The 24,359-nt window shown below is 37.6% G+C and overlaps 2 protein-coding genes across 2 annotated transcripts; both read left to right on the top strand.

Annotated features, from left to right (window-relative positions):
- The first annotated feature begins 59 nt into the window (after positions 1 to 59).
- LOC106877044 (chitin deacetylase 8) lies at positions 60 to 18,110 on the top strand. The gene is made up of 2 exons (XM_089347988.1): positions 60 to 805; positions 15,800 to 18,110. Exons 1-2 carry the CDS (start codon positions 428 to 430, stop codon positions 16,763 to 16,765), a joined length of 1,344 nt encoding a protein of 447 aa, XP_089204114.1. The 5' UTR covers positions 60 to 427; the 3' UTR covers positions 16,766 to 18,110.
- On the top strand, positions 6,723 to 15,305 carry LOC149137271 (uncharacterized). Its single transcript, XM_089348299.1, is given in 3 exon segments — positions 6,723 to 6,811; positions 8,951 to 9,695; positions 15,243 to 15,305. Coding segments are annotated over 3 exon segments (897 nt in total).
- Positions 18,111 to 24,359: the final 6,249 nt, after the last annotated feature.

The raw sequence follows: 24,359 nt of genomic DNA, 5'->3' as shown, positions 1-24,359 counted from the left end.
CACACATCCAGCTATGCATACATACACCATGACCAAGCGAAGTAACTAGAAAGTATGAGCAGTGACAACATTCTAAATCTAAAGATTAAATTGGAAGCCATCTTCACCTTGAAACTTTCGGATATATGGGCGTATGTGTGTATCGGTGTCGATGTTAAAACGAATCAAGAAGCTTACTGAAATTAATTGATAACATTCGATAATATACTCGCATATTAAATATAATTTGTGACAAGTAAACTACACAGGAATATTAAAGACCAACCATCAAAGAATGGTAGAAACAGAATATCGTTAATGAAATACAAGATAAAATTGGATAAACTATCTCTGAATTAAAACCAAAGAGGGGAAGTACAAACTAAGAAGAAAGTGAGAATAAATCATTTCTTTAACAAAGTAAAGAAAGAATCTAAACTGGAGTGCTATGTATTTGGATAATAAATATTACCATTTTGTGACCATCATTTTGGCCACACTCAGCTACTTGGGTGATGGTCAACAACTATGTGATTCTACGACTTGTAAAGCACCAAACTGTCACTGCTCCGGGGTGAACATTCCGGGTGGATTCCATCCGGAAGATATTCCTCAAATGGTTTTATTGTCGTTTGACGATGCTGTCAACTGGGACAATTGGGATTACTACCTGAAACTCTTCCCACCCGACGGACACCGAAAGAACCCAAACGGGTGCCCTATCTCCATGACTTTGTTTGTCTCTCACAACTATACTGATTACTGTATGGTTCGTAAACTACACGGACGAGGCATTGAAATAGCAGACCATAGCCTCACACATCAGGTAACCACATATTACACTGCTTTTATTCATTTGTTTGTTTGTTTGTTTGTACTCCAATCCCTTGGGCCTATGATCAAAGACAAGGACCATGCTGTCTGTTTTGTTTTGCTTTACTGATATTCATTTCAGCCATGGTTTTAAAATGGCTGCATTATCCAATGTAGCGTTCCTTTCTTTAAGAAGATAGAGTGTGATTTGAGGGATATTTGTCACTATTTCAAAGCAATCGAAAGTAGAAAAATATATTTACATACTATGTTTCCGAGAGAATAAAATAACCTCTTCCAATTTTTCAGTATGGTCTAATTTCAACATAGTGAAAACACTCTTCATGTTATGTGAGCGGTATCTCGTAATTTTTGTGTATAGCGACCATATATAGCACTTCCTACCACGTCGGTTCTGGTGCTGCTGCAGTTGTTGTTTAGCTCCTTGTTATTCCTAACTGTGTAAAAATATGAGCAAAGAAATAACAAAGCATGACCACTAACCCCTTCTTCCGAGTATTGAGTATTTCCAGACGGTGAACCGAGGAACGCTGATATGCTGCTAGATGTCTCTAGAATAGACGCATCGCGACAGTAATTCTTTTTATTAATTTTGGCACAAGACTAGCAACTTTGAAGGGAGAGGGAAGTCGATTACAACGATTCCCAGTGTTCAACTGTTACTTATTTTGCCGACTCCCGAAACAGATGAAAGGCAAAATCGACCTTGGTGGCATTTGAACTAAGAACGTGAAGAGCCGAAAAAAATGCCGCTAAACAAGTATTTTGTCCGGCGCGGCAACGATTCTGCTAGCTCACCGTCTTAGAGCAACACGACAATGATAAATTTTAAATTTATGAAAAAAAAGGCGAAGAGCCATCTAAATTACAGTTATAAAGTATTAATATATGAAATATAATAGTATGCATGGCAACTAAATTAAACCGAAAGGAGAGGGGTAAGTGAAAGCATTGTACCTTTGAATTCACTTTTGTGTACTCAACTTCTAGCAGGATCTTATATTGTGTGTTTGGGACAGCTAAACCTGACAGAGCCCATCCCCTTCCATGGCTAGCCACAGTCAATTCCTTCCAGAGGGAAAGAACAATCGACCCTTGTACTTTAGTTGTTGATCTTGAAAAGAAATTATAAAAAGCAAAGTTGACCTCAGAGCGCCGACATGAATACCACAAAGTATTCTATCCAACTCAGCCAATTTTGGCCCCTAACCAGCTAGGTTACATTATGTCAAACGAAAAAAAAATGAAAATTTTGATTATTGATCCCCAAAGTAAAGGCATACTCCAGCTTATGTCGTTTCGAGTTACATCTTGTTCGAGTTTACGTCTTTTTTAAAGAAATAATTTATCTGACTTTACATCGGTCTCAGCGAGCATATTTAGAAACCTGAAAATTATAAATAAAACCGCTAAAAGCCAATACAGAAATGGAAAAATCTAACAAAATATGTAAAAACATGTGCAAACCAATTATTAAAATAGATATAAGCTAATAAATTTTTTTAATGATTTTTGTGTTACGGCGTTTTACGAGTTAAGTCGCATGTCTTGGAACCATTTGCTGACGTAAGGTGAGGTACGCATGTAGTTTGTTCTTTGCTTTTTTAAAAGTTAATAAAAATGTAAATAAATACTGTAATTGCACAGTTAATTTTGTTTCTAATCAAATGAATGATTTTTTTTTTTCAATATAAAGATTTTGTGAATCAAAAAAAAGGGACAATGAGAAATTCTGATCATACATAGTATGACTGATAATATTTTGTCCTTCGAACAGAATTTATCCCTCTTTTTACAAATGATTCTTTCATCCTTTCAGGGTAGATAAAATAAGTACCAGTTGAGCACTAGAGTCTAAGTAATTGATTTATGCCCTCCTCAAAATTGCTGGCTTTGTGTCAAAATTTGAAACCAATATTTAGATTGAAATCTGCAGCTCTCTTCTCTCTGCATTCATGTTCTTCTGTCACAATTGTAAAAAACTCATTTCCAAAATATAACATCAGTTGTCTGCCATATACGACCATCATTAAACACGGGCGAATATGACTATATTTGGAAACCCGTTTATAAAGTAATTTATCTGATATTGATTGGAAATAATGCAAAGAAGAAAGAGAGTTAATTTCTTTATCCAGTGATCACGGATTTAAAATCAAGCATGAAAACTTATTTACGTATTTTGGATTGCTATAAAAAGATTTATCCATTTTGGTTCAATTTTTATTGAATTGAGTATTCCATTAAGAAGTAGTTCATAATGCAGTGCTACTCCACAATTCAGTACTTCACAGAGTACAATTCAATATATTCCACAATGCAGAATACTTCAGTCAAGTACCCTTCAATGCAACACTCCACAAGGCAGTATTTCACAATGCAATTCACCGCAATCAAGTACGCCACAGGGCAGTACTCCACTGTGCAATGCTCTACAATGCAGTACTCCACAATGGAGTATTAAATAATTCAATACTCTGCAATTAGTAGCGTAACTAATAAGGCGAGGTGCTATCCACCCCGGACGACGCTTTTATGGGAACCGCACTTTTGGGTCTATTGTATAAGCCTGTAGAAGCTGTTTGCCGGATAGGGGCGGAAAATTCAAGAGCTTCTCCCGGTGGCTCCTTCTGGAGCATTGGCTGTTATATCTACCTGGTCAATGGGTTATATAAAGGACCCCTCGTTCACTGATGTTGTTCTTTGTTTGACCCAGTGGAATGACAGAAATGTCAAGAAATTCTAGAAATTTCTAGAATTCCCGACTGTATGATTGTAAGCAGTCTTTAGTTCTTGTTGTCAATAGCAACAACTATAGAATTCCAGACTAATGTATATAAGAAGTCCTTGTTTCTGTGTTTTGCTGTGACAATTTCAAGATCTTCCCAACACGGAGGTCAGGGTCAATTTTACTTTACAGTCTCGAATGTCAATAAAGTAAATATTAGTTAATAACTGAGGGAAGTAGTCGATTTAGTTAATGTTGTATCCATTTTGTAAAATTAATGACTGTGTCTATGTTTGAAACCTCTTTTATTGGCGAAAAGAAGCAGCAACATGGATGAAGAAGAAAGCATCAACAACAACAATAGCCGTTTCAAATTTTGGCACAAGGCCAGCAATTTTTGTGGGAGGAGAAAATCGATTCTATTGACCCCAGTGCTTGACTAATACTTTACTTTATCGACTCCGAAAGGATGAAAAGGAAAATTGACCAAGGCGGAATTTGAACTCAGAACGTAAAGAGCCAGAAGAAACACCGCTAAGCAATTTGTTCGACACGCTAACGATTCTGCCAACAACAATAACGAAATCATTGGTAACACTAAAGAACGTATCTCATTTACTGTAATGGACCGATCACTGCTTTTTTTTTTTTTTTTTTTTTTTTTTTTTTTTTAATTTGAAGATTTAATTTGAGCGAAGCCTTTTATAAAGGGTCCTGAAGTAATAGTGCTTCTACAAGACGTTTTCTGTTTTTGCATTTTTTTTTTATTTGCTGGGTCTGGAGGAAGAGGCCATGATACTTGCAGGCGCTCCTAGTCCGATGAGTTTAATGTTATTGATGTTTCGTTTAAACTGTTTCAGGTCAACATCTACAAGAAAGACATGAGCCGGGAGGAGATTCCAAGGGGTTCGATACTCTGAGAAAGAAGGGTTGGACATAATGGTTAGTGATGGATAAGGATCGTTCACTAAAAATCACAATTACCTTCAGGTACAAACAAGGGGTATAAACAAGGGGGGGGGACAATAAAGAAGCACAGCGTTTCTACTGCGCAGAAAGAAAAATGCCTAGAAATGTGCGTGGGGCCATTTGGGATCCCTAGAAACAGGAAACAGTATGAGTCAAAGTCAAACTTGTTGCGAAGAGAAGAAGTAAGACAGGACTCCACTAGTGTATCTCAGAAGAATTTAACTTAATTCTTACCAATCTAGATCATCCTTCTACCAAAATAAAAATTCATAACGTATCATCAAACCAGGATCGATGGATTTTGATAAAACAAATTGAGGGGATAACAGACCGTTTGAAGGTTCTTCCCTTATAAGAAGTGTTTGATTTTGCTTGCGATCTAGGCGCTAATCACACCTAAAACCTCTCTTTTTTTAATCTTTAGACCAATCCTATATTGAAAGCATATAAAACATGATGGTTGTATATAGTGAAGAGAAGAAAGGACAAGTCTTTCCATTGTTGTAGCTCTGTCTCAAGCCATTTTGTACCCTCGTAAAGCAGCAGCTACAAAACAAAAATTCTAAAATACAACTACTACCAACACCAAAAACAAATCCACATCATGAACAAAGACATATCAACATAAAAAAAACAACTACACCAACAAAAACAAAAGCAATGACAGAAACAGACTGCTAAAAGTACGGTTTCCCATATATCTCCAATAAATGTATCATTCTCTAAAACCAAAAATAAAAAACATGAAACTTCGATAAAACTTCCATGACTTTTGCCTTCGTCGCACACCGACTCAAGCGACCGAAGTTGAACTACAAAATCCCACTTAGGTCGGATCCAAACAGAGAAGTTGGTAGGCTCAAAGTCACAGAAGAGAAAGGTGTGTACCAGATCAGAGAGTTGAACAACACAAAGAACAGCAAAATAACAACTGCAACAAAAACAACACAAACAACAATGGCAACCGCAACAACAAACACTTTTCAATTTCACTCGTGTTCATAAGAACAGCAACAAATTAAAGGAGTTCGTAAAATTACTAACATTGCAAAAGAAAGGTGAAACAGGCGGATTGGAGGATGATAATATTCCTCCTGAAAACTGGTGAGGACAACATCAGGCGTATACAGAGCTGTGGTGAGGAAGAAATTTCCTCTGGGCGTCAAGCAATTCAAAAAGATTCCAGCATCCGTAATTCCGGAGAGATCTTCTAGTAAACTCAAAACATGCAATACACCTCAGTACGAACTGACCTTTTCTCATCTTTACTTTAAACTGCTGAAAGTGAGGCACGTAAGTGTAAGCGGCCTGGGTGGTGTCTAAAAGCAGGGTCATTGAATTTAGATGTAATAGCAATTGGCAAGATCAGAGTTTCTAATCTGCACACACGCTCTCTCCTCTGAAACACTTCGTTCGGTCGAAGCAGATCAAGTGGAGTGGAAATGTTGTTCCGAAAAGCTCTAAATCTCCATTATCCCCGGGATAATGGATCCGAGATTCTGGATGTGTGAAACATGTAAAACAATACTTTGAGGCTGGTAGCTGTTTACGCCAGCCAAGAACATAAGCAACTACCAACCTCAGCTGAGGCTGAGTGATCAAACTTTTTCAGGTTTCTAGAAACTTTTCTAGGAATATAACGGTTATTAGTGTCAGTGGCTAACTCGAATGGTTATCTAGACGCGTGCTGGGATTGTGTGGGAACAGCTGATTAAAAAGGCATGTATGTATAAACCCTCTCTTTTTTACTCTGTCCAACTGTCTGACAGGTGTCAAATGGATTACATAACTGCGCAAACATGAAGTTGGTCAAACCGCAGCGAATTTCCCAGATCCTATTTTGATACAGTTTTCTTTATGTTGACTGATATAGGCAGGATAGGATATCCACAGTTCGATGCAATTAACTGCACAGTTGTATACAATCTGCACGGTAAGATTGGATACCTCAACTAGACAAAGTTTCCGTCACTGCAAGCTGAACATGTCGATCTCAGCACAATAAAGCCAACAGAGACCAGGTTAGTAAGGTAGTTAAGTAACGATTGTCAATGACAATCAATAAGTGATATATTACATTAAAGAAAAGAATTAGGACTTAATTAGTTTTAGCAATGAACTAACACGAGGAAATAGATTGGAGAAGGAATTAGTAGATAGAGTCGGGGAGGCCATTAGAAAAGGCATTGCATCCGAAGTGCAAAGTGTGAGAATGTATCTCGACCATCTCTTCGATGCGAAACACGAAAAGTTGTGTTATCCAAGATACAAGAAACGAAAGCCATTTGATGGATTCAGGTGGTAGAGGCATGTCATGCCGTACAAGTAAATGAGAGTTTTGCCCCATTTTAAGCAAAAAAAATTAACACTTTTCGTTCGAGTTGCTTCCCATACAACATCATGGCGACAAGGCAGTGCGGCAAAAAAAAAAAAATCAAAACTGCTTTCGCAGCAGGTCAAGTAATTTCAAAGAGGAAACGATGAGTTTTACAAGAAAAACAAAAAAAAAGCAATGAGAGTTGAAATTCGTTTAAAAGCAGTAATAATCTTTTCTATTAGAAGCACAAGGCCTGAAATGTTTGAGGAGCATAGTCAATTACCAATGCTCAACTGGTATTTTTTTTTTTTAACCCGAAAAGATGAAGGGCAACGTCGTCCTTGGCGGATTTGAACTCAGAATGTGGGAGATCTTAACAGGTTGAACGACCACGTAGAGGCTCTCTCGTCGGCTTCTATTTTGAGAGTTTAGCACCCTGCCTGGAGACTTGTCTGGTTTGCGAGTTGGAGAATCGGTAGTTTTTTATTGTTGGTGTTGTTGTTTAGCATCCTCATACATCACCAACATTAACAGAATCATAACTAAACGGCGTTTCAGTTATGACTGCCGTGCCTTGCTTTCGGAAAAACTGCCCAATTCTGGAGGTTCAGCTGCCGTTTCATGCAGGCCAAAAGGCTACGTAGAGGCTCCCATTATTAGCTCGTGAGATTGTTAGTGTTATTTGTTGTAGTTATTGTTGTGCTTCAACCCAATGTTTACTCCAATTGAAAAGACTTATGACGTCAAACAATCCAACCGTAACGATATCCTCTTCTTATTTTGGACTACATAATTTAATGCTTGTTTGATTTTAAGCCGATAGGTTGTAATTTAAGTGGTATTTGGTTGCTATTTCTAGTAGGTTGAGTCACATTACAAGGCTCATGGTGTTGTGTAACTCTAGATGAGCCTTAATCGTGCAAGCCCATGATTAAAGGCGTTCTAACCGTGATTATCCTGTCTTTTTTTTATTTAATTATAAGGTACCCAGAACTAAATTATCCAATGTTGCCTTTTCTGAGACGGTTGGGTATGATTTTGAGAGTAGAATTTGGCAGTTATTTTTAGCAAATAGATTTGGTAAATCAATTTAGATCTATTTCTAAAACAATGAGATGTGATTTGGGATTGATTTGTCAGTTAACTCTAGCTCAAGTTGCCTCGTAGAGACTCTCTCGTTGAGTCGATGTGGTTGGGTTTCTTACATTATTTACATTATTTACCATTGACGGATATTTGTCCTCATCTTGTTTGTTGTTAACACAACGTTTCGGCTGATATGCTAGTTTTCCTTGAATCACCGATAGTGCTTCACCAGTTGGCACTTTGGTGAACAAACTTATCACATCTAGACTCACCATCTGGTTGGATTCAATAGGGGTATCCTTGATCAATTCTGTGAAGTGGGTAGAATTCTTCACGTACGATGTTGACTTTCTTGCTAATGGACTGATTATATCTACAATGAAGCAGCTCGGGGAATGACATGCTGAACCTCTACAGCTTACTATAGGTCTTAATGGAATACCATCCTTGTGTACGGTCTTCCTAAGATTCACAAGGATGGTATTCCATTAAGACCTATAGTGAGCTGTAGAGGTTCAGCGTGTCATCCCCTGAGCCGCTTCTTTGAGGATATAATCAGTCCATTAGCAGGAAAGTCAACATCGTACATGAAGAATTCCATCTACTTCACAGAATTGATCAAGGATACCCCAATTGAATCCAACTAGATGGCGAGTCTAGACGTGATAAGTCTGTTCACCAAAGTCCCAACTGGTGAAGTACTATCTGTGATTCAAGAAAAACTAATGACAGACACCCATCTAAAAGAACGAACTAGTATACCAATAAGAAACTTGATGGAAATGTTGACTTTCTGTGTAGAAACTAACCACTTCAGTATGGACACTGATATATATCGACAAGAAGAGGGTTTAGCTATGGGTTCGCTATTATCACCGATAATAGCCAATATACACATGGGATACTTTGAGAATTTGGCTTGAGGATCAACACCACTAAAACCAACCCTATGGCTGCGATATGTTGATGACACCTTCATATTCTGGCCCCACCAGGAAGATGTCCAAGTGCTGTTAGATCATGTGAACTCAATAAAGCCATCCATACAGTTCACAATGGAAACAGAAAAAAGACAATCAGCTAGCATTCCTGGACGTATTAATAACACACACCAAGTATGGATTCAGGACATCCGTATACCGCAAGCCGACCTTTACTGGACGATACCTCAACTTCAACTCCCACCATCCATACAGTGTAAAGAGATGGATTGCTCAGTGCCTAAAACATCGAGCAATGAATATAAGTAGCGATCATAATACCCACCACGAAGAAATGATCAAGCTCAATAACAATCTATTAAGCAGCAACTACCCCAAAAGCATACTCTCTACTCCAATTATGAAGAAAAGAGAGGATGAAATCGATAAACTGTCCACAGTCTGTCTACCCTATGTGAAAAGCCTCTCTGAAAAGATACAAAAGATGTGCGGCCCATATGACATCAGAACAGTATTCAAGAGTAATACAACACTTCGCAAATATCTCCTTCGAGTAAAACCACCAATAGAAGAGAATATGACTAAGAACTGCGTGTACTCCATTCCATGCAGCTGTGGTAGGTTATACAAAGGTGAAACATGTCACCCCCTCAAAACAAGGGTAGAGAAACATCGCAAAGTTGTTACACGGAGAGATATTGATAAATCGGGTATAGCTGATCATGTATGGATAAATGGAGACCACCTCCCCTGTGGGATGAAGTTAAAATAATAGACAGAGAACACCACTGGAAAAGCAGCACATATGCTAGGACACAACAACCTCATAAGCAGACCGAGTGCAAATATGAACAGCATATGGGAACCGGTATTAAGGAAGAATAGGAGAATATTAGATCTATAAGCCCTAGAATTCACTCCATGATTGCTCATGGCGTAGTGGTTAAGAGCGCGGGCTACTAACTGCAAGATTCCGAGTTCGATTCCAGGCAGTGACCTGAATAATAATTATAACAACAACAACAACATCGAAAAATACCTTAGGAACGTATATCAGGAAGATATATCAGCCGAAACGTTGTGTTAACAAACAAGATGAGTGCTTTTAGATCATGTGAACTCAATAAAGCCATCCATACAGTTCAAATATCCGTCAAATAATGTACATAATTCCTCATCTCTTAAATATAGAACAGTTGAGTTTCTTGTTGTTCTGTGTGTGCGTGCATGCGTGCATGTGTGTGTTCTGTGTGTGTGCGCGCGCGTGTATGTTTGGGTAAATGTGTGAATATGTATGTAGGTATGTGTGTATGTATTTGAGCCGATGGGAGCGTGTATGTCTGTGTATGAGAGCGTGTGTGTATCAACGTACATGTTCGCGCGCGCGTGTGTGTGTATGTGTGAATTGACAGGATATCCTTAAATAAGTAGGTTGCTATGAAAGAAAAAAAAGAAAAGGAAAGGAACAAAGAAGAAAACTAAATCTAGACATAAAGCTAGACAAGCGTATATGAACATGAAACGATATATTTAGCAGCCTAGTTTTCCCGTTCGTATACCTTGAATCACCTCTAAACCTGCTGAAAGTGGAAATGTCATCTGTAAGACGGCAAAGGTATCACGAAAATAACTCTAAAGGACGTGACAAAAACTTCAAATGAGTGTTTTAATTATTAACGAAGTAGTTTTATTTTTAAGGTTTGGCATTTCACAAAAAAAAACGACGTTTTATGACCAACAAATCAAACATGTTAAATAAAAGAGTCAATTTAAGTACAAACAATTTTAAAACATTACTAGATAAAACAATATTTAAATATTAACTAACCTAATATTTGTTTAGGTCGGTTAAATATGTAGTCAGCTTCTATTTCTGTTAAGTTGGAGTGGAGGGAATGGTGTGTGCGTATGTGTGTGTACGAGTGTGTGCATGCGTGTGTGAATGTCTGTATGTTTGTGTGTGTGTATGTGTGTATGTATGTATGCATGTATGTATGTGTGTATGTATGTATGTATGTATGTATAAGTGTGTGTTTCTTCATTGAAAGAGGTCACATTTTGAGAGACCCCTTGACAACCTGTGTCAGGTAGTAGTAGTAGTAGTAGTAGTAGTAGTAGTAGTAGTAGTAGTAGTAGTAGTAGCTGTGGTGGTGTTATTCCTAACCCCGGTTAGTGCTCTGATCAAGTAGATAGATCTGTGATCATGACGTTACAGTCATGACAGTCCTGTCTCTCATTTAGATACGCTAACATACAAAGACCACGTTATACAAACATAAGAGCTGTTTTTGGCCGCTATTTCTAACAGACTGCGTTCCCAGGTAGACGTTGGCTTGTAGTAGTGTTTGCTGTTATTTTGCTCCGAGTCAGTCCTGATAAAACATGCTGACACATGATCGAGATATTCCAGACATGAGGAGAATCCAGTCTCTTTATTTCTTCAGATATAGTTTATCTTGAATTACATTATCCAGTGTGCCCTTCCTTGTATGTGTCTGAGTGTATGTGTGTGTGATGTGTGTGATGTGTGTGTGTGTGTGTGAGTGAGTGCGTGTGTATTGTACAGGCAAATAACAGAAACAAAAAGAAAAATGACAACACAAGACTTAAGTTTTAATAAATACTGTATTAGCTTAACGCTTAAAAAGCAGGGAAAGGGTTTTAACGCTTCGAACGTTAGTCCTTTATCAGAAGAAACACATAGAAGGAGTAAGAAAGAGGGGAAAGTTATTGAGAAATAATAGGCGAGGGGTTAGGAACCAGGTAGAAATACAGTTTTGGGGAAGTTAATTTAGGGAGGAAGAGGCGAGTGTGTATATACATGTAGGAGAGTATTCGTGTTTTGCTATGGACATAAAGGAGAATGGAGTATTCGAGGTGCACATGTGTATAGGTTTGCGAGGGCAGAGATAAAGGCATGTGGAGAGCAAGATGAATGCGGTAGAGGTGTGTTGACGTGTCGGGGTGTAACGCGTTTAAATGGAAGGTAGAAAAAGGAGAAAAGGGAAAAGGAAAAAACGAGCAAGGGAAGCGAAAAAGAGAGGTAAGGCGCGAATTCACAGAGCGAAAACAAATGAGAGAAAATTAGAAAAAGAAAAACTAGAGAAATATTAATTACAATGCAACTGCTGCGAAAATTACGAGTTCTGTGAGAGAGGAAAAGTTATTTTAAAATCTTGAAAAGTCTGAGGAGGTTACATAAGATGTGTAAAATTCGAGGAGGTAGGAATGTGTAGTAGGGTGAGGAGGTGGATGAAAAACAAAATTTATCAAAGAGCGGATGAACTCAAGAGAGTCAACAGCCATCCAATTGCATTCCTTCTTATTGCAAAATCAGTTGCAACCTAAGGAAGATGACTATGTAACTCTTTTGCCATTCATTAAGTGATATATATATATATATATATATATATATATATATATATATATATATATATATATATATATATATTACGGAGATGTACTTGCATAGCAAGTGACCTGATCTGAGATCGTGTGCTGAAACAAAAACAATTGCAGCGTGGAAGGTGTTTATAAGCCATTTAAAAACACACAAAAACCGTTAGATTCATTTCAACATTTAAATTAAATTTGTCAAAATATTTCCGTCGCTTTGAGACCGCGACCTGTTCACTGACAAAATTCCGTGCTGCACGAGATGCAGCACGTGCAGCACGGAATTTTGTCAGTGAACAGGTCGCGGTCTCAAAGCGACGGAAATATTTTGACAAATAACGGTTTTTGTGTGTTTTTAAATTGCTTATAAACACCTTCCACGATGCAATTGTTGTTGTTGTTGTTGTTGTTGTTGTTGTTGTTGTTGTTGTTGTTGTTGTTGTTGTTGCTGTTGTGTGTGTTTTTGTGTGTGTCTGTGTATATATATATATATATACAAACATGCATACACACATGGTGGTTGTCTACTCCTTAAACAGAGTTTAACCACCTCCTGCACCTACACCTTAGCCCTTTCATGGCGTCTGATGTGGCTTTTTAAACCAGACTGTGTTTTGAAATAACACCCACACAGATTGCACCTCTGATTTGCACTACCAATACCTGCAAGTAAGTTCTGCTCATTGTGGATCCTAACATGTCTTTGCATACACACATACATACATACATACATACATACATACATACAAGTGTGTGTGTGTGTGTGTGTATTTACATTTGTATGTAAATGTATGTGGGAGGAGGGCAGTCTTACAATGTTTATCTCTGCACATCTTGCATGCTATTAATTGTTGCCAGTTTAAAGGCTTCAAATTTGAGTGGTACTCGTGTCGCACAAGCGTTTGTCAATATAAAATTTGATATGCAGCTATTTTTGCGCGGTTCGCACGCGCGCGCACACACACACACACACACACACACACATCTCAAGTACGAGTCAACATTGGCTTCTTGAAAACAAAAACAGACGGTGGGCCTCCTGAGTCTGCTATAATGAAATATCTGTATTTTCTTTTTCTATTGTCTCTTCGTCCGTGGAGACACTTTAAGTGTAGTATAGGTGGAAACAATTGCGACTCTCTAGCCTTCCACATAGCTGTGTCCTTCGATGTCTAGAGTGTGGAATCTTGACCCTGTCGGTATCACATATGCCTTTGTCAACATTGGATCCTATGAAAGTACGGCACTTCTATGATTTAAGCGCATAGCGGAGTCTAACTCGATGATGAGAGTGGATAGCCCAACTTACTCGACCTTGGGAGCGGCTGAAATCCTCTTTTAATCCACCAGACATAGATTATCCCATTTTGAGGGGGAGAGGAGGTGGATTCGATCTCCAATACTTGATTGGTACTTTATTTTATCGACACCGAAAGGATGAAAGGTAAAGTTGATCTCGGCTGAATTTGAACATAAAACGCAAAGGACAAAATACACCAGGGCTTTTGTCTGGCATTCTAGTGATTCTGCCAATCGTCTCCCTTAACCAAAGCAATTAGCAGTAATCATACTCATTCCTGACTTTGAAACAAGCCTACCAATTTCAGGGAAGAGGTGCAAGCAATTGAATCAACCCTAGTAGGTATAGTTTTTCACAAGACTTCAGAGGTACGCAGAACAATGTCTGCTTCTGTGGGACATGAACTCGGAAAGAATATTACAGACCACTAAATGTGGCAAGTCCAGCACTCAACTCTTTCCTAAACTCTGCCTCTCACTGTCAATTAGTGGATGCAATCACGGTTGTTTAGTTAAGTTTGCTTCGCAGCTATGCGATTTCACGTGGTTTCGGGTTCGATTCCACTGTGCAGCATCTTACATGTAAATCTGTCTTCAACCAAAGCCTTATAAGTGAAAATTGGTGGATGGAAACAGAGTGGTAACCTGTCGGGAGAACTGTTTTTATTTTTATAAAATACACTTAAAACATCGCCCGGTTTTACGCCACCACTTTGCTTGTGTTCCTTGAGCAGAACCCAGTCTGTTGTAAGCATTAGAACGGGTGTCTGGTTAGAGGATTTCAAAATCTTCTTCACATAAGCGCTAAAGCCGGTTAAATAGATCTGTTCATCTACTGTAGATCAGCCCTGCTTATACAAGGGGCGAAAGCCTGATCTAGTGGATGAACAGATCTCTATAGGTAGCCTCTGTCCCTCTGTGATTCTGAGTTGAGACTCAGGTAATGAAAGGAACCCAGATGGCTGTGTTTCACTGAGAATGTATGGCTTTTCAGACTTAGGCAAGTCTTCATCTAAGCCTATGGCTTTAAATTACTTGAAAGTTCCGCAACTGATGACTTAGCTCCAAGCTTTCTATTTTATTTCGTTTCCACAGTCTTTGGACTAGCACAAGTAATTCGTTTCATTGTACTATTTTGAGAACAATTGATATTTTCTCATCTTTTGAAGTTGATTCTGGCAGGATTGGCGCATTTAATGATTTTACCAAAACGCAAGTTTTTGTTTTTGTGTCGTCTTTTTCTCTCCTTTTTAGTGAGGGTATGATTTTGACTGGTTGTTGGTTTCCTTCTTTTCGTCATATTGGCAGGAAGAAGAATGAGATGTGGTGAGAGGCGTGGAAGAGAGTAGATAGGATAGAACACTAAATTGAGAAGATGGAAGATTGAGAGAGTAGGATGGAGAGAAAGAGAGAAAATTGTATATAAATATCGAGGTAAGCGGAGGAGACATAAGCGAGTAGAAGAGCTGGAGACAGAATGATATTGTAACAAAACAATGTGTGTGTGTGTGTGTGTGTGTGTGTGTGTGTGTGTGTTTAATAGTGCCAGGTTGCGTCTGCAACTGCCAGTCTGTGCAGTGGAAAAACGTGTATGTCATAGTAATATGTTGTATAAAATTGTAAAATAGAATATAAATTTTAAGGATGAACTAGTCTCCATACTGTATATAATTATTACTAATATGTACTCCAGACAATATTACCGTCCAGGGAAGCGAACATGGAATTACTCATCGGAAGAATTCACAGTGATTAACAACTAATAGTAGTTACAGACGTTAAATGCTGATCATATGGTTAACCGTAAACTGGAACTTAACTGAGTGTCATTATGATATCCGCCAGGATAATATATCCCTCCAAACTCACATATGTATGTATGTATGCATGTATGCATGTATATTTTATATATATGGTGGAAGAGAGGGGGTGGAGAGAGAGGGAGAGAGACAGACAGTGTCTAAAATGTGAACTAGTCAGAATAATAAAGCGGAGTCAATAATGGCAAAAAGAATAATAACTGAAACGAAACAAAATGAAAACTGAGCAAAGCTTGAAGCAAAAACATTAAAAATACTAAAAAGAAGCAAAACTAAATCCCGTCGTTTTTGACGTGTACTACACCAGTTATAATATGCTTTATTATAATACACATAGTATTTCAAATGTTTATAGCATTTCTTTTATATACATATAAAAGTTATTAAATAATTCATCACTGACTTCCTTTTCATTTTACTCTAATTACAGGTACCGCATGCATGGTGGAAAAATGCTAGCGAAGAAGAGTTAGCTAATGAAATATTAACTCAACGTCACAACCTTGCAAATCTTGCGGAAATTCCAATTGAACATATTCGAGGCTGGCGAAGTCCATTTCTGCAACCAACAGGTGATACGATGTTTACCATTCTTTGGAAGAATAATTTTACTTATGATGCCACCCTTACTCATCCTTTTCCCAGGAATGTTTATTCACCAGTAATTTGGCCGTTTACACTGGATTCTCCCCTTGCTATTGGTTGCAATATTAAACCGTGTCCACAAAAGTCTTACCCTGGCTTCTGGGAAGTTCCTGTAGTCACTTTAATGGACTACAGAGAGCATTTGCCTTGTGCCTATGTAGATTTCTGCCAAAACAAACCACGAAACAAAGATGAAGCGTTTCAAATATTGTGGAAGAATTTTCTGAGGAACTACCGGACCAACAGAGCTCCGTATTATTTAAATCTTCATTCTCCTTGGTTAGATAAGACTGACAATTTAGATGCAATGGACGAGTTTTTAAATCGTTTAGTAGCTATGGAAGATGTCTTTATCATCAACGTTCACCAAGCGCTTGAATGGATGCGTTCGCCTACATCAAATATGAATATTATGGACTTTTTGCCATGGCAATGTCCCTTTTTCAAACCGAATATTGAAGATGGTATTTACTGTGTAATGACTTACAAACCGCGTACTACTACCACTAAAGCAATGTATTCTAATAGACCGAATAAGAACAGCAATACTGACGTCAGAAAGACTAATCAAACAAAGGTGAACAGTAATATTAATAGAGCGTATCCACCTGGATTTTTTGAAGAAGAACAAATAACGAGACATACCACTAAACGCAGACCTTGGTTTCTGCGTAACTCCGCGGCAAGAAATAATTCGTTTAAATTTGTAATAGGTTGGGTTTCTTGGTTTTGGATACTATTCTCAAAATAAAACGTCTAAATCTAACAATCTCAAACAACCGAGATAATGTGAACCAGAAAGAACTATAACTAAAACGCTTGAAGGTTGTTAAATACAGAGATGCTTGTAATTTAAATCATATCGGTGATGTTATAAGTATATATTATATCGTTGTTTTAGGTCACGTCACACCAGTCATGAAAAATCAAAGACCATGAAACTATTTAGTTCATCTTATATGTCACAATATTATTAAAATATAAATTTATCATAAATGTTCAGTGAAAAAGTGTTGAAACTAAATTTTGAAAGTTATTATATAGAAAAACGTTGTTTTGCTGCAATGTTTCATGTCCATATTGTTTTATTGAGGTGTAGGGGAGGTAGTCAGGCATTAAATAGAATTAAGGGGAGAGAACTCTTCACAAAGCAACGAAATCTGTGCTGGCAGAAACGTTAGCACGCCAGGAGAAATGCTTAGCGGTATTTCATCTGTCTTTATGTTCTGAGTTCAAATTCCGCCGAGGTCGACTTTACCTTTCATTCTTTCACAGTTGATAAATTAAGTACCAGTTGCGTACTGGGGATCTATCTAATCGACTGCCCCCCCCTCCCCAAAAATTTCGGGTATGAAAGAGACAGAAACATAATTTTACCTTTTCAACTCTTTGCTGTTTGGTGGTGCTACTGTTCAACAGCCAAGGTTAAGCCTCATTAAACACGCCTATAAAACGTTCCAACCGAAACTATCTAATTTCCATAGGTATCTGGGACTATTATTACAGATGTTTTAGTTTACAAGTCAACTTTACACTGGGATTATGCTAATTTCTGTGTCCTAATTTTAATTTCCAAGCTATTTAGATTCATTATATATATATAGCTTAATCTGAGGTTGTAAATATACAAATGTGTGTGTGTGTGTGTGTGTGTGTGTGTGTGTGTGTGTGTGTGTGTGTCGGTGTGTATGTATTTACGAGCATGGCTGCATTGGAAGAAACCAGCTTCCCAACTACATGGTTTTGGGTTCGGTCCTACTGCATGGCACCTTGCATGTATGTATGTATGTATGTATGTATGTATGTATGTGTGTGTGTATGTATGTGTGTGCGTATGTATGTATGTATGTATGTATGTATATGTGGGTGTCTGTGTTTGTGTTTGTTCCCCACTACCTATTGGCAATCTGTATTGGTTTCTTTACAAGCCCATAACTTAGTGGTTCAACAAATAGCAATCAATAGAATAAGTACCAGTCTTTTTTAAAAAAATAAATAGCGGGGTTGATTTGTTCAACTAAACCCTTCTAAGCCAGTACTCCATCATGGCCACATTCAAATGAGTGAAGGTAGTAAAAAGACAGAAAAAAATAAAAGGTGCATGCGTGTGTGTGTGTGCACGCGTGCATGTGTGTCTTTGTGTGTGTGTGTGTGTGTGTGTGTGTGTGTGTGTGTGTGTGTGTGTGTGTGTGTGAGTGTGTGTGTGTGCATGTCTTTGTGTGTGTGTGTTAAACAAAGTGAAACTTGCAGATTCAAAGAGAGTATATAAAATGTTTCACTATAAAATCATATACAGGGCGGACCAAAAGTAGATTTACAGTTATTCAACAATCTCTTTCGCATTCATATATTAACAGTTTAGATCTTAATTATAAAAAGAAATATGAAATCATTATTCTATGCTAATTTAGTTAATTTTGTCAAGCTCCCTTTTCAGTTTGTAAGATAGAAATTTAAATATAATAAAATATTTTAAAAGAAATTTAAAGTGTGTATGTTATAACTTTAAACCTACTTTTGGGTCACTCTGTATGTTTTTTAAATGAAACAAAAAGAAGTCAATATTAGTTCTGACTCAAAAAGTAATTTATCTAATTTTCAGAATAAAGTAAATGATAGAACTCAAAGGAACAAGTAATTGTTTGTGTTGGAATCATTAATCAATGGTCACACCTGGAGACAGTGAGAAATTTTAACATTTTAAGGCTCTTTCTCTTCACAGAGAATTTATTCCACTTTTCAAATATCCAAACAGAGAAGCCTAGGCTCATTTTGAAATTCCTTTAGTTGGCAGTAATAACATCAATTTAAAATTAATAATGAAATATTATTACATTTAATTAATGAAATAAAATTTCATTAATAATTATATTGTTTTAACATTTGTTACTCTCCCCTCACACTCCCATAAAGCTATTCACCCTCTCCTTCCCCTTTCCCTGATATACTGAGCATATCCTATCTTATGCTCACCCACTTGTATCTTGAGAGTTTGCTCTGGAACCCTATCGCTACCTTCTTCTTTCCATCTTATATATAATGTGGGGTAGTCATGCAACTCCTCTATAGTAGGACACTTGTTCTTGTCCCTCTATCATCTTCACCTCCTAGCACTTGGCATAAAGCCAACTCCCACCACCCACTAATCCTCTTACCTAGTCATGAGGATTTTTCCCCTTTTTCATTGTTTTTATGTGACTAGTGCCAGTAGAGTGCAAAACGCATCCAGTACACACCATAAGATGGTTGACATTGGGAGGGGCATCCAGCTATAGAAAACAACTCAAAGCTGACACTGAAGCTTGGCACAGCCCTGCAGCACACCAGATCCTATCAAACTGTCCAATCCGTGCCAGTATGGAAAACAATGATGGTGATGAATTAAAGCTCTATGGTTCAATAAGCTGATTTTTTTTTTTTAATTAGTCTTTGATTCCATTCACATTTTTGATGATATATAAGGATATTACATCTACCCATACTACCCTATATACTAGTCACCAGGCATAAAGCCACCTTTATAAAACACACACACACTAAACCCCCTACCTAGACATGGGGGCTTGACAGGAGGTTTATTTTATTGACTCTGGAAGGATGGAAGGTCAAGTTGCCATTGGCAGGATTTGAATCTAGTACATTAGGGTCCATAACTAAAAACTCAGACATTTTGTCTGACACCTAATTCTGTTCACTGCATAATTATTTCCAACAAGTTCTTGTACCCAAAATACATCATATCAGTCCTGAGATAAACACACTTCGACAAGGGTTGGGACAGTGACTAAATCTATGTAATTAATTTTCATTTGTTTTTACATAAACTTAAATAAGATAATCTTGTTACCATGATCGTGTTAACCTAACAATGGACATGTGTTACATTATTGCTAATGCTATGCTCTACTTTTATCAAGACGATATTTAGTGCAATTATTCAATTTAACAATGAGCAAGCTTTTGTGTCACTTGACTTGTTTAAAATAGCAGGAAAATTTCCTTCATATCTCAACACCCTTCAAAAAACAAAAATGGAGACATTAGATTACGTTGACCTAGAATCCTAGATAATATATGTCTAAAAGAAAAGGGCTTGATGGGCACATGTGAAACAAAATTGATCACAGAATGGCTTGAGATAAATAGGAGATAAATAACAGCCTCACATGTTATAGACATAGACTAAAATCAGATACAGTAGTTTGTTATAGGCAATAAGAACTCTACAAGTTGTGAATATTATGTTGATTCACTGACCTCAACATCTCTAAAATGTTACTGAAAAATGGATGCACTAACTTTATTACAGGAAATTGGAAAGGAAGTGATTTAGGTTCTTGTGAAAACCTCGTCTACAACAAAGTCAACTCCCAGTCTTATTTCCTCTTAGTGTCACTTGAAATAGTATACTTTCCTTTAAATCTGTTCTTGACGAGGCAGAATGACTAACTATATATTGTTATGTGCTATGTGTAATTATTGAATTATGATAGAAAATGTTCCCAAATCAAATATATAAGGGAGAACATAAAAAACTCATTATGCTTCTAACTACCAATTAAATATTACCTTCATTTACTCTCTCCTAAGATACATAAAGCAACTCACCTCAACCATAGGTACAAGTGAATTGTATTACATTGTGGCTCCTACTTACTGCCAGATAAGCCAATGAGAGAACATCTATGCAATTATTTAACCAGCTAGAATTAACAACCACATCTTGCTCAAACCAAACTAAGCTTAAAAAGAGGGAGGGAGAGATTTTCGATAAAACTGCTACTCCTACTTGATGCTTGATGCAATGACCATTACTGAAATGCCTTCGATCATACATAATAGCAAGATCTGCTCAAAGTAGCAGGCCAAAAATCTCTTGATATCCCTCCCTCAAATTTATAGTAACAAAACAGAAAGAAATAATAATTATACTCGTCATCATCATTTAATATCCGCTTTCCATGCTGACATAGGTTGGATGGTCTGACTGAGAATTGGCAAGTCAGGCTCAATAATAATAATAATAATAATAATAATAATAATGGTTTCAAATTTTGCCACAAGGCTAGCAATTTCCAGGGTGAGGGTAAGTTGATTACACCAACCCCAGTGCTCTACTGGTACTCATTTTATCAATCCTGAAAGGGATGAAAAGCAAAGTCAACGTCAGCAGGATTTGAACTCAAGACATAATGACAGATGAAATATTACAAAGCATTTTGCCCAGCATGCTAACAACTCTGCCAGCTCACTGCCTTAAGTAACAATAATTATCTTTTCTACTTGAGGCACAAGACCTGAAATTTTGTGGGGAGGGGACTAGTCGATTATATCAACCCCAGTGTTACACAGGTAGTTAATTTATCAACCCCGGAAGGATGAAAGGTAAAGTCGACCTCAAGCAGAATTTGAACCCAGAACATGAAGACACAAAATACTGCTAAACATTTCACCTGCTGTGCATATGTTTCTTATTTCTTTATTGCCCACAAGGGGCTAAACATAGAGGGGACAAACAAGGACAGACAAAGGGATTAAGTCGATTACATTGACCCCAGTGCATAACTGGTACTTAATTTATCAACCCCGAAAGGATGAAAGGCAAAGTCGACCTCGGCGGAATTTGAACTCAGAACGTAAGAGCAGACGAAATACCGCTAAGCATTTTGCCCGGTGTGCTAACGTTTCTGCCAGCTCACCACTTTAATAGTAATAACAAGAGCACTCAGAGAGCGCAAACCTCCGCCAAGACGACACCAACATCCTCGCAACGATTAGCCAGAGATGACTTTTCAAATGAGAATATCTGAAATAAACTTGACTGCTCTCACAAACGAGAATACTAAAAATGAACCCAACCACTCTCAAAAATTAAGTTAAAAAAAGACACGAAAAATTATCCAGAATCCTTGTCCAGAACCAGATCGATACCAAAATCTAATCAGTTCATGTTAGTCACAAGACCAAACATCCCAGAAAGTTTCATCTGAATTCATCCAGTGGTTCTTGAAATATTTTGTCCATGGACAAACAAACAAATGTGACTGAAAACAATACCTCCGCTTTCGTTAACGCAGAGATAATAATCCTTTAACAATAATAAGAATTTCAAATTTTGGCACAAGGCCGGCAAGTTCGAGGTCGGGGGTTAGTCGATTACATTAACCCCAGTGCTTAACTGGTACTTATTTTATCAACCTCTGAAAGGATGAAAGGCAAAGTTGACCACAGCAGAATTTGAACTGAGTGTAAAGACGGACAAAATGCCACAAAGCATTCTAACAATTCAGCCAACTCACTGCCTTTTTAATAATAATAATAATAATAATAATAATAATCCTTTCTACTATAAGCACAAGGCCTGAAATTTTAGGAAGTGGTGAGGCCGGGGGCGGGGGGGGGGGGGGGGACTTGTTGATTGCATTGATCCAGTATTTGACTGGTACCTAATTTATTGACCTCCAAAATGATAAAAGGCAAAGTCAACCTCAGCAGAATTTGAAATCAGAATGTAAAGACAGACGAAATACCACTAAGCATTTCATCTGGCATGCTGATGATTCTCCCAGCTCACTGCCTTAATAATAATCCTTTCTACTAAAAGCAGGCCTGAAATTTGGGTGAAGGGTAGTAATCAATTTACATCAGCTATCACTGTCCCCATGAGGCCCAACACTTGAACAGTGCTTTTTATGTGCCAGCTGCATGGGTGCCAGCCAGACAGCCACAACTACAATTTCACTTCGTTAAACAGGTTTTCACAAGCATTGCATATCACCCAATGACTGAAGGGTGCTTTCAATGGGCCAGTTATGCAACACTGGCAGTCACAACTACAATCCTTCTTGGCTTGATGTCACTGCCTCCATGAAGCTCAATGCTCGAATAGTGTTTTTACATGCCAGTTAGAAAGCACTGGCATTGGCCATGACTGACCCCAAAAGGATGAAAGACCAAGTCGACCTTGGTATAATTTGAACTCAGAACATAAGGACAGTTGAAATGTTGCTAAGCATTTTGCCCAGCCTGCTAATGATGCTGCCAGATTGCCACCTTAATAATAATAATTTCTGCTGTAGGCACAAAGCCTGAAATTTTAGGAGAGGAGAGGAATAGCCAATTACATCAACCCCAGTATTTGACTGGTACTTATGTTATCAACCCCAAAAGAATGAAAGGTAAAGTCGACCCCAGTAGTATTTGAACTCAGAACATTAAAGATGGCCAAAATGCTGCTCAGCATTTTACCTGGTGTACTAAAGATTCTGTCAGCTCACTGTTTTGATAATAATCATAATAAACTCGTTACATGTGCCACTGTGTGGGTTGTCTTTATGTGGTGTATCAACAATTGAACCTCTTCAAACTAAATTCAGTTCCCAATAAGCATGTCATTTTTAGAATGCTGTTCCAACCCTAAAGACCCTGCCTCATTGAACTATCTCTAGTTAAAGATAACATTTTAATAGCATTTGAAAAAATTTTGCTGAAGATTGAAATTCAATGGAAAGGTTAGCTCCAAGTTCTCGGCAGCATGGATATAAGGAACTAACTTTTAATTATTGGAATTGTCAGTTTAAAATACAAACAATTGCAGAGAAATTGAAGTGTATCCTCTTCCTGCCACCACCAACACAGCCAGTAGTACAGTAAATGTTGCTTGGCTGATCTTAGCCTTACACCCTGGTTTCAAATGCCTATAAACATTCAGAAACCCTTTTAACAGTCCTAGAAACTTGAACCTTTCCCCCAAACCAACAAAAAACTGTGCCAGCTGCAGAATATTACTTAATATTTGTCAGATGTACATTCCTTCGAAAATCTTGGCAATCTTTTTCAAGATGTGAATTCAGCTCTGCAAGTTGACCAACGTTTCTTTATTCAGCAAGCTTAGGCTGATATCTATGAGAGTTAACTTGTCATAACCATCAACTAATGTCAAAACCGTAACCACGAATTTAGTTAACCTATTGGTTGGCTTCCAAAGATGAGGCATATTCCATCTACTTAAAAACAACAGAAGCCTGGTCTTACAATACCTTTGTGACTTAGAATACCAGTACAACTTCATAGCTACTAGGACCAATTATCTTAGAAGGAAATGAAATTTTAATTTATAAAAATAAAAAATTTGAATGTAATATTAGAGGTATGTTCCTGCAAATAATAGCAGCCAAATCTTGCTTCAAATCAAATACTTAAAAAGGAAATGAGCCATGCAGTCCCAACATATACAAAAGGATGAGATTGTCATCATTGGAACATTTTTCTGAGTTTGCTGTCAACCTGGAGCTAAGCAGATACAGCTACTAATTGTTGAAAATAGTAAATTAAAAAAATTCAGT

The sequence above is a fragment of the Octopus bimaculoides genome, chromosome 2, assembly GCF_046866305.1.
Source record: "Octopus bimaculoides isolate indiv1 chromosome 2, ASM4686630v1, whole genome shotgun sequence".
Taxonomy (NCBI): domain Eukaryota; kingdom Metazoa; phylum Mollusca; class Cephalopoda; order Octopoda; family Octopodidae; genus Octopus; species Octopus bimaculoides.
Note: the sequence above shows the minus strand (reverse complement) of the source record. Positions and strands in the feature narration are given on the sequence as shown.

Excerpts from the sequence above, each read along its gene's own strand:
- LOC106877044 (XM_089347988.1), top strand. The coding sequence starts at position 428 with ATGTATTTGGATAATAAATATTACCATTTTGTGACCATCATTTTGGCC. Across the intron at positions 806-15,799 it reads ACCATAGCCTCACACATCAG|GTACCGCATGCATGGTGGAA; the intron begins GTAACCACATAT and ends CTCTAATTACAG.